This window comes from Gracilinanus agilis, chromosome 4, assembly GCF_016433145.1.
Source record: "Gracilinanus agilis isolate LMUSP501 chromosome 4, AgileGrace, whole genome shotgun sequence".
NCBI lineage: Eukaryota > Metazoa > Chordata > Mammalia > Didelphimorphia > Didelphidae > Gracilinanus > Gracilinanus agilis.
In genome coordinates, this window is record NC_058133.1 from 230,778,944 (window position 1) to 230,790,061 (window position 11,118).

At 39.2% G+C, this 11,118-nt stretch overlaps 1 protein-coding gene across 1 annotated transcript in view; it reads right to left on the reverse strand.

Moving 5' to 3' along the window:
• GAA (alpha glucosidase) overlaps positions 1–10,707 on the reverse strand; it is a 28,458-nt gene extending 17,751 nt beyond the window's left edge. Inside the window, 7 exon segments of the mRNA XM_044673405.1 lie at positions 3,688–3,819; positions 3,986–4,104; positions 5,611–5,730; positions 6,766–6,862; positions 9,288–9,453; positions 9,851–9,996; positions 10,153–10,707. Coding sequence (XP_044529340.1) covers positions 3,688–3,819; positions 3,986–4,104; positions 5,611–5,730; positions 6,766–6,862; positions 9,288–9,453; positions 9,851–9,996; positions 10,153–10,707 — 1,335 coding nt within the window.
• Positions 10,708–11,118: the final 411 nt, after the last annotated feature.

Here is an 11,118-nt window from a genome sequence, read left to right on the forward strand (position 1 = left end):
AGATAATCAAAAGTTGTATTACAAGCATACATTTACTTCACTTACACAACAGATGACTTCCTGAAAAGTTATGTGTAAAGTCAAGATACTGTAATTCAAAAAATATTTAGAGTGGAAAAGCTGATTATAAAAATACTGTGAACTTAATCAGTTTTATATGTAAGAAAGTACCCCATAGAACATTTCTTCCTTTGTCAAATGAAAGGATTAAAATAAATTATCTCTATGGTCCTTTCCAACTCTGAAATGCTATGATTCCTTGATCCCTCTCCTGATTTGTTAATAAAAATGCATTAATAGTTATATAATATGTATATTATATATAATGTGCATTATATATAATATGTTACAGTGCCTGCATATTATTTGTGATCATTTTCATTTAATATTACTGTGCATAAACAGAGTTTGCATAATTTGGCTTTTCAAAGTTGTATGAGTCTATTTTAGCAACATGCTCTAGTGTTTGCTTATCTATCCCTCTAATATTGGGCATTTGGATTATTTCCAATTTTTTGTTACTTTAAATAGTGGTATCATTTGCACTTTTGAATAAATTATGTTTTACTTTTTAGTTATTTCCTTTGAATTTACAGTGATTTAAGTATAAATATTTTTGATTTTCCTTAAAAGACTTGAAATAGCTTTATAGGGAATTGATTGATATTGAAAAGGAACACTATGAACTGATCCAACCTTTCTGGATGGCAATTTGGAACTATACCCAAAGGGCTTTAAAAGACTGCCTGCTCTTCAATCCAGCCATACCACTCATGGGTTTATACCCCAAAGAGATCATAGGGAAAAAGACTTGTACAAAAATATTTATAGCTGCGCTCTTTGTGGTGGCAAAAAACTGGAAAATGAGGGGATGCCCTTCAATTCAGGAATGGTTGAATAAATTGTGGTATTTTTTGGTGATGGAATACTATTGTGCTCAAAAGAATAATGAACTGGAGGAATTCCATGTGACCTGGAACAACCTCCAGTAATTGATGCAGAGTGAAAGGAACAGAACCAGGAGAACATTGTACACAGAGACTGATACACTGTGGTACAATCTAATGTAATGGATTTCTCTACTAACAGCAATGCAATGATCCAGGACAACTCTGAGGGACTTATGAGAAAGAACACTATGCACATCCAGAGAAAGAACTCTGGGATTAGAAACAAAGAACTGCTTGAACGTATGTATTGATGAGGATATGATTTGGGATGTAGACTTTAAATGACCACCTCAGTGCAATTATCAATAATATGGAATTAGGTCTTGATCAATGTAACATGTAAAACCCAGAGCAACTGCATGTCAGCTAAGGGGAGGGTGGGGAGAAGTTTGGGGAGGAAGGAAAGAACATGAATCATGTAACCATGGAAACATATTCTAAAAAATAAAAAACAGAAATACATATTAAAAAAAAAAGAACTGAATAAGAAAAGTAGTATAAAATATATCATCTAAGAAATACATTCCCCAAAAAGGAAAAAAAAAAAAAGAAAAGGAACACTATAACAAAATTTCCAACTAATTCACAAACGGAATCCCTAGATTTTTCATCCGGCATTTTTGCTTAAAGCGAGGCATGCCTGTACTATCTCTCTTTAAATCTACTGTGGTTCTCCATTATCAGATCTATTATTACTGTGATTATGGGAAGAAGCAGGTGAGTTCTGTGAAAGTTTACAGATTTCTGAATCTCTCTCTTTAAGATAGTGCTAGGCATGATGCAAAGTTTTGATCTCTGTTTTTGAGAAATTAATATTATAAAGAAGAGAGCTAGAACAATGTATCTCTGAAATGCTGTATACAAAATTTAAAAGGGCACATAATGGTGGGGAAAATTCTGCATTTTAGGGACCTGAATTCTAGTTCTACATTATAATATGTTGACTTGACATTAGGCAGATCGTTTAAACAGTCTGGTCCTCAAATTTCCTTATCTGTAAAATGAAGGGATTGGACTAATGACCTTTCTTTAAAGACCTTTCTATAGCTGAACTCTGATGTTTAATAAATGGCTTTCAGTGAAATTAGAGACATGGGAAATTAGAGATATAGGATAATTTTGGTAAAAGTTATGATAATATTTACATCTGCTAAGATGGTTTCTTGGGGTACTGATCCTCATGGGTCACAAGTGCAAATAATGATCCCAAAAGGCAGTTGTGCACAGTAAAGAAAGGTGTTGAATCTGCTTATTCCAATAGTTAGATAGCTTTCTGACTGCTAGTCGGTATTGCAGCTGGGAACTGAAGAATCAGCTGATTGGTGAACACAGCTGACCTGTTCTCCCTAAAGCCCTAAGTAACTATTGAAGATAAGAAGTATTCTCCTAATTACCAAGTTAATAGATTTGTGTTGCTAGATTAACAAAGCTAATTAGCCTAAGTATCTGTTTCTGACTGCGGATTAACTCAGAAGATTAGTATGAGAATTAATAATCTTCAAGTAATTTCCCCAACAACCAAGATGACGTCTTAACTGCCACCCTCTTTGGAATTTTGACAAACACCGACAGGTTAGCTGATGGCTTCTTTGCAAATGGGTTTAATGTTGGTAAAATAGCTGGAAAGTGGGAATAGGGTTTCTAAGATTAAGTCTAGATTGATAGATAGTTGTAAATACTCCCAGATAATTTAACTGATGTTAAAGAGCCTATGAATGGCTTGACAACCTGGTTAGGCCTGATGGCCTGACTTTGACTGAAGTTTTGTCCAGGAGATGTTGGCTTGGTTATTTGAACAAATTTTCTTGATGATGAAGATACCAGGGAACTGAGGTTGATGAAGTTGAATATATGTGTTGATAAAGGTTGAGCCTAATATCAAGATATGCTCTGCCCTAGCCTAGACCTAAACCAGCCATTTCCCTCCTTGCCCGATTGAATTCAGGATTGAGACAAAAGAGTTGGTTCAGATTTGCCCTTATATAGTCTGTTTCCAATTGTCCCTTGGCTTACACCAGGCTCATGCCACCTCTGGTTCATTCTGATTCTATTCAGGTAACTGGCAATCAAACTTGATCCAACATGGCTGCTGTTAAAATCCTTACACCTTTCTTAAAGAGGACAACTAGGAAGAATGGTGTGATATTGGAAATTTAGGAGTCCTTGAACTAATTTTGAGGTCCCTGATCTAAACTTCCTGTGGACATTTAGGGCTCTTTCAAACTACATTTCCCATGATTCCTGGCTTACGCAAATGACGTAGGCGATTACCTAATAATGTAAACAGAAGGTTAAATAGTAAGTGCCTGGGTTGGTATGCTCTTTTTTGTGATTATGGAGCAGGAGGATGGGAGGAGCAGGTAATGGCAGGTCCCTTTAAAATAACTCAACATAGGGGGTAGCTGGAGAGTCAGGCCTAGAGATGAGAGGTCCTAGGTTCAAATCTGACCTCAGACACTTCCCATCTGTGTGACCCTGGGCAAGTCACTTGACCCCCATTGCCCACCCTGACCACTCTTCCACCAAGGAGCCAATAAACAGAAGCTAAGGGCTCAAAACAAACAAACAAATAAATAAATGAAATAAAATAACTCAACAGGCACTGTGGCTTCATTTTTCTAAATGGCTTTCAATAAACCCATTGAAACCATGATATTTTTAAATTTATCACTCTATATTAATTTTATTTCTTACAATGGAAAGGAGAGGAGCTATGGGGAAAAGATATAGAACTCACCACTATCATGATGTACCGCCGGCCACTCTGATGAAATTCCTGTATCATGGCTGGATAATCTGAGAAGTTGTCCTTGTTGAAAGTAAAGTCCCTCCTGGCATCCATGTAATCTAGGTCATTCCACTGGACATCCTAGTGCAAAACCACAGTGGTCCAGTTTGCTGGGGGTGCTGATGAAACATCTTCCCAGTCCTGTATTGCCTCTACCACCACCAACCTAACTTTGGGGTCCCTATGGATTCCTTACCATCTTTTCCTTCTCCCCAAGACATGCCTGAGAACCCAACAATTGACTTACGAGGGGAAAGTTAGCTGCTGTCATGTTCTTTACCACCTGTCGGGTGATGGTGGTGGAGGAGTAGCCCCATCGGCACAGGTGGAAGCCCAGACCCCAGTAAGGTGGCATAAATGGATATCCTGCAAATCAATATCAAAACTTCACTGAAGGGGCAGCTAGGTGGCACAGTAGATAGAATTAGGCCTGGAGTTGTGAGGACCTGTGTTCAAATCTGGCTTCATATACTTCCTATGTGTGTGACCCTGGGCAAGTCATTTAACCCTGTTTGCCTAGCCCTTGCCCTTCTATCCTAGAGGTATTAATAGTATAGAAAGTAAGGATTTAAAAAATAGCAGCAACTTCACTGAGTCTGCATACTTAGGAGGTGAAAGAAGAGAGTATTAAGAGACTGAAGACTTCCCCTTCAAGTCTTCCCACTATGCTCTGTGTATCAACTTGAACATTCCATGAGCCTATTGCTTCAACTACATTTCATAGGTGGGACAACTTAGATGTGTACAGGAGACATGTTCTTGTCCTTTGATAGTCAAGAGGTAGAAGTTTAGTTTCTAGAATCCTTAGTGTGAAGACAGGATTAACTCTCCCCTTGGCTAATCAAATCAAGAACAAAGTACCCTTACTTACCATTAAGTACAGAGTTTACAAGTCACTACAGTAAGCTCATGCCTCCAAAGGCCACTGTCCCCCCCCCTTTCATTCCCCCCAGTGCTAGGCAAACTGAAAGACTGCAGTTAGTTCCTGTGAAGGGGGAGTGACAGGAAGTGATATGGAAAAAGGAGCATAAAAGAAGAGACCATCATGGTCTAGGGATGATTCTTTTCTTGGTGTTTGGAGTGAGTGGCTAAGATCCCTGCCTTGGCTTTGGAGGGGGCTGTGTTGGTGGAACTCTGCCTGAAGATACCACTGGAACTTCACTGGAGAAGGGCTGATAGGCTTCTTAGGAATTTGTCTCTCTATCTACATTTTACACTTTCACTCTTTGTAAATAAAGGCTGCTAAAAGTCATTTTGACTTAATCTATAATATTTTAAAATTGGTGACCACAATATTATTTTGTAATCTTAAAATTGGTGACCACAATATTATTTTGCAATTCTCATATCTAGTCATAAAACCTAAATTTAAATCTTACATTAGGCTATACTGAATGAACTCCAAGAAGATTATGTTTTCTTTGCTCTTGATGATGAATGGCAGTCAGAAACAAGTAGTCACTCCACAAGATCCTTATTTTCATTGTCTACCAGGTATAAAAAATAAAGGAACTAAAAATACCCTATGACCAGTGCTAGACCTCTTATGGATGCTGGAACCTCTCATCTATCTATAGTCTCCTGATGCTAATCTGTGCTGGAGAAGCTAGAAGACTTCCTACTAAGCTTTCATAAAAAAGATTGGGGAAGGGGCAGCTGGGTAGCTCAGTGGATTGAGAGCCAGGCCTAGAGACCCCGTCTTAGGTTCAAATCTGGCCTCAGACACTTCCCAGCTGTGTGACCCTGGGCAAGCCACTTAACCCCCATTGCCCACCCTTACCACTCTTCCACCAAGGAGCCAATACACAGAAGTTAAGGGTTTAAAAAAAAAAAAGATTGGGGAAGACAAGAAGCCCAGAGAGAAGGACCTACCAACAACTTCCAAGTACTGCTGAACCACACTCTTTGGCTCTAGTCCCAGGAAGACGTAGAAATCCAGTATGCCCCCTATTGCCCTCCAGGTCAGGGCAGGTCTTGGTTGTAATACCACATCTGTAAAGGAAAGCAATCATGATAATTTAGGAGGCACCTGGAGGTCACAGTCCCCTAGAGAAGAGTTTCTCCTTCACATGTTATACCTTAGGCTCCACACTTTATGGTGTCCCTGAAATCAGGGTTATATCACCTCCTCTACATTCTTACTCTCTTAAGAAGAAAACTGAAAAACTCTCGTGAGAAAGGTAGAAATACAGATAATGGAAGAACAAATGGGTGATTTGAATTTTGTTAGGAAAGGTGAATTTTTTACTCTCTTCCTGAATAAGATAAAGGAATGAACAGACCCTGAGCTTCTCCATCATATCCCAAACTCCATCTCCTAATAATGTCACAAGTGATGTCTCTGAACATTCTCTCTACTCCTAGGAAAAAGGTGATTCCTCATGCAGAATACACAAATGATACTGAGCAGCATGGTCCTGATCTTTAGGAAAAGGACCTTCTCTTAAATTCCCTGAAGCACTTCATAAATATACCCTTATTGATATTCAACATCTTAAGGTAACTAGCTGAGAATAAACAGAGAAGCTCATATCCAATTGACAAAAGAAAATGAGGAAGAGAGGAATAAGCTGGCCAACAAAAAACAAGCAGTGGAGTTAGGAAGAGAAGTCAAGAAATATTCCTCCTGCTCCAGTGCACCAGAAACACACTAAGAAATGAGTAGGCATACAATTTGACATTTTTCCTACTTAGAAATAGATAGGCGGTGTGGTACAATAGAAACAGTTTTGGCTTTGGAGTTAGAACCAAGTTTTGAGTCCCACCTCTGCTACTTAATGCCTATGTAATCTTGGACTAGTTATTTACCCTCCATGGGTCTTAGTTTCTTCTATAAAACTTGGTGGGAGGGAGTCAAACTAGATCAGTTCTTAACCCTTTTTTGGGTTGGCAATATAGTGAAACCTATGCACTCCTCTCCCAGAATGTTTTTTAAATGCGTAAAATTGTCAGATCATCTTTATCTTCAGTCTTCTCCAGTTCTAATGTATAATTCTCTCAGTAACTGAGAAGCTCTCAATCACTTACCCATGGCATTGCTGTTCAGTAGGAAGACCCCATGGGCCAAACCTCCATCCTCCAGGCATAGGTAGAAAGGATGTGAACCATACAGATTGGCCCCAGGCTAGGATGGAGAAGTTGACAATGTTAGTTCTCACTTAACAAAATTCTGTTTAAATCCTAAAACTGCATTTCATCAACTAATTAGGAATGTAAATGGGATCACTACATCACCAAATATATCTATATTCTCATGAGCTATGTGGACAATGTATGTACTTGCTTAATGGCAAGAAAGCAATGGGGACTTGGGTACATAGTATTTGTTACAGAATTCCTTCCTGATCTCTGCCAACTTACCACTAGTCTCTCATTTTCCCCAACTATATAACAAAGGTTTCTTGGTAGAGGTGAAAGTGATGATGTAAACCTTGCTTTCCGGCCACTGCTGTAGGTTCTTATTCTGAAGGTTGGAGTGATTTGACCTTACCACCTCTCAAATTCCAGTAGCATTTTTAAAGGGCCAAGGAGGAAATTTCCACTTATATTTTGGCTAAATATAGGATGTGGGAGACAGAGCTACATAACCATCTGCCTGGACATGTTCTGGGGGGTGTTATTGAAATATAAGTTGGATATGAATCAACAGTCTGACATGGCAGTCAGACCTCAATAAGATGACATAAATGGCTATCTTGCAAACCAACACCCAAAATTCTCTGAGTGTCTGGAGGAAAGAAAGAACAAAGAGATTGAAAGAGGTTATTTCCCTTACAAATCTTCTAAATAAATGCAGCATTAATAGATGCTTCTAGAAAAAGGGAACTGCTTGCTCCACTTTATCTGGTGTCAAATTAAATACTTACTATTTTACTTTCAGCTTCTATGTTCTTTGACTGCTATATTTAATTAAGGGCACCACATTTTGATAAGGATGTTGATTACACTGATTAGTAAATCCAGAGAAAGGTGACTGGGATGGCAAGGGAACTAGAGACTATGCTATATGAGAAATCTGTTGATAAGATAGAGCTCTTTGACCCAAGGAAAAAGAAGACTTCAGGCAGGGCAGGAGGAGACAAAAGAGGAATCTTAAAAGGCTGTCAGGTAGCAGAGGAATCAATAGCCTTGCTTTGCTTACTCCTAGATAGCTGAACTAGGACTTGCAGAAAGGCAGAGTTTAGAGTTAATTCCTGTGGTATGAAATGCACTGTGCTAGATCTTAAGATAGCAGGGCCCTGCTTACTTTTCAATAATTAGCACTAACTAAAAGTGAAATGTAGGGCCTTCAACAGGTGGTGGTTTTCCATCATCAGTGGACAGCCATTAGTGAAAAAACAACATAGAGATGATTTCTGCTCAGGAACAGCTGAGGCTAGATAACCTCCGAGATCCTTTCAAACTTTAACATTCTATTAACTTTGTAGACTAAGTGTCCAAAGAAACTCCAAGAAGTTCTAAGGAGCCCAACAGTCAGGAAGTAGAACCAGGCTCAAATCCTAGACTACAGCATGGAGCGGGAAAGACCAAACCTCAATTATTACAACAATTCTGTTGATCCAAATGATGATCTCTACTAATTATTCCCTTTTCATCAAAGATAACCTTATTTCTTATGCTTAGAACAAGAAAATATCATCTGGATCAAGGACTATGGATATGAGTCACAAACTCTATTTAGTTTTTGCTATGATTTGCTATGATTTTTGGTGGTTCATGAACTTGGTTAGAAAAAATTATGTATTTCTACAAATCTTTAACTGAAACTTAGGCAACTAAATGGTGCAGTGGATAAGTACACCAGGCCTGGAGTTAGGAAGACCTGGGTTCAAATCTGGCCTTAGACATTTCCTAGCTGTGTGAGCCTGGGCAAATTGCTTAATCCTGCTTGACTCAGTTCCTCATCTGTCAAATAAGCTGGAGAAGGAAATGGCAAAACACTCTAGTATTTTTGCCAAGAAAACTCCAAAGGGGGTTGTGAAGAGACACAAATGAAAGGAATAAACAACAAACCAAAGCTTAGAATTTCCTTCAATTATCAATTTAAAAAATTATCCTGAGGAATATGTTTTGCCAGATAAAGGAGTCCATGACAGACACAAAACCCCCTAGTTCTAGGGAAAGGAAGAGGTATTGCTTCTACTCAGTCATTTACATCTTGAACCACATCCAGCTATGTATTCTTGAGGGCTGGTATGAAAGCCTTGCCATTATCCTTTGGACTCCAGTCACTTTGTTAGGAGTCTAAGTGAAAATTGCCACTTAGATTTTACACAAACACTGGCTGGGGAAATGTGGGGCTACATAACAGCTCATGTGAAAAAGAGCAAAGTTTTTCAAAAATTGTAAACTCAATTTAAGACAATAGTGAGAAGTAATAACAACAAAAAAATGTGATCTTAGGTTTAGAGAAACACAGTGCTTACAAGCCATTGAGTAATGGACATTTTATCTTTTCCTCCATCCTATTTCTGGTCAAACTGAAAAAAAAGAAGAGAAAAAAAAAAGAAGAAAAAAAAACCTTTTCTTTTATGGCCCCTCCCATTTACCACAGGTGCTATGTCTCTGTTCTAGAAGGTGATCTTGGTCCAGTTGGTGCTGAGTATTAGGGGTGTCTGGTGTTCCCCAAGGCCAGTAATGTAGTGAGAGGGAAGGGAGGTAGTGATCTGGAGAAACTGGTCAGCAAAGAACAGGGGAGCAATGGTTGTATTTAACCTGTCAGAGAACGCAAGATTTCCTATTAAGTCATCTGATCCACAGAGAATCTCAAGGAAAACTGGGGAATCTGAAAATGATCTGCGCACATTGGAGGCTATGTTCCCAAAGGGACGAATTCAGGTGTGCATTAGGGCCTATAGAAGAACCATACTGTTTGTTCTTTTCTTAAAAATAAGAAAACACACCAATGCAACTATCAACAATTTGGAAATAGGTTTTGATCAATGACACATGATAAAACCAGTGGAAATGTGTGTTGGCCATGGGTGGGTGGGGTGCAGGGGATGAAGGGGAAAGTAGGAGCATGAATCATGTAACCATGTTAAAAATGAATATTAATAAATGTTTAAAAAAAAATAAGAAAACAGCAGTAGTCCAAGTTGTAAATACTCACAAGACCATTCCATTTGACTTCCTAAATATGACCAAACCAAAGGGGTTGGCCTCAAATGTCACACTGTAGAAAGGAGAAGGAGCCCTGGTATTGACTTTAGGGGTTTCCATGGGAACCTCATACCGCTGATTGGAAGGATCTTTGATCTGGGAGAAGAGGAGAGAGGAATTGTAAGTGTAAGTTATAGAGTAACTGATGAGTAGGGAGATGCATGGTGCTATCCCCAAAACCCATTCCCTAAACAATTACAACAGTCCATTTACCCTACCCCAACCTGGTCCTGGATTTGAGCTTCCACCTACTGTAAAATGCAGTCGGCTTTCTGTCTCCAAGTGCATCTCCAAATGCAGGGTTAGGATGTCCTTAGGGAAGAAGGTAGGCACTGCCCGAGTCAGAGTGGCAGTGTAGCCTGTCTTAGTGGTGGTGAGGTTCTCCAATTTGTAGCTTGGGTAACTGGGTGGGAAGAAGCACCGTGGTGTCCATATTTGGGAGAATCCCTGCTGAGCCACTGGAACATAGTAGCAGCCTCGGGCCTCGCACTGCTCCTGAGTGAGGGTCTTTTCTGGAGCACAGTCAAAGCGGTAATCAGGGGAGATGTTACAATACAAAGGAGCTCCAGTGGAGCTTTTATGAAACTCCTGATGGGGCTGAGCCCAGGACTTCCCTGTTGACTCCTTTTCAGCCCTATAGATGCCTTGCTGTGCTAAGGAGATGTCTCTGCATTCTCTTGGAACCACAACTGATACATGGAGAAAGGAGGCCCCCAGGAGAGTAAATATCATTAATACAGCAGTACCACAGCCTCCTAAAATCAGCCAATGCAAGCGCCAGGAACGTGGCATCCTTTCCACATCCATAACTTACATCTGAGATGGCTATGCTGTTCCTAGATTCAGGTGTAGCCTGTTGAGATAGGAAATGAATAAATATTTGATAAGAGCTAAGGCCAGCTCAAAGGAAAGTGTAAGCTTGATTTGATATTTAATAATCCACAGGCAATTTCTTGGCATCCAAATATCAACTTATTACAGTTCATAGAGAAAGATACTATTGGTTTTGACTTTCCATAATGGACAAATGAGAAACAGAGGCATTAAGTCAACATATGAGGTAGAATAGGGAAAGTAAAGAAGGCTATAAAGAAGAAAAGGTAAGGAAAGTAAGAAAGCCTACTAAAGGCTGATTACTTTGATATAGCAAGTCAAACTATGGGTGTGGTTAGGTGTAAAGAAGTTGATAGTCAATAAACATCTAATAATAATAATAGC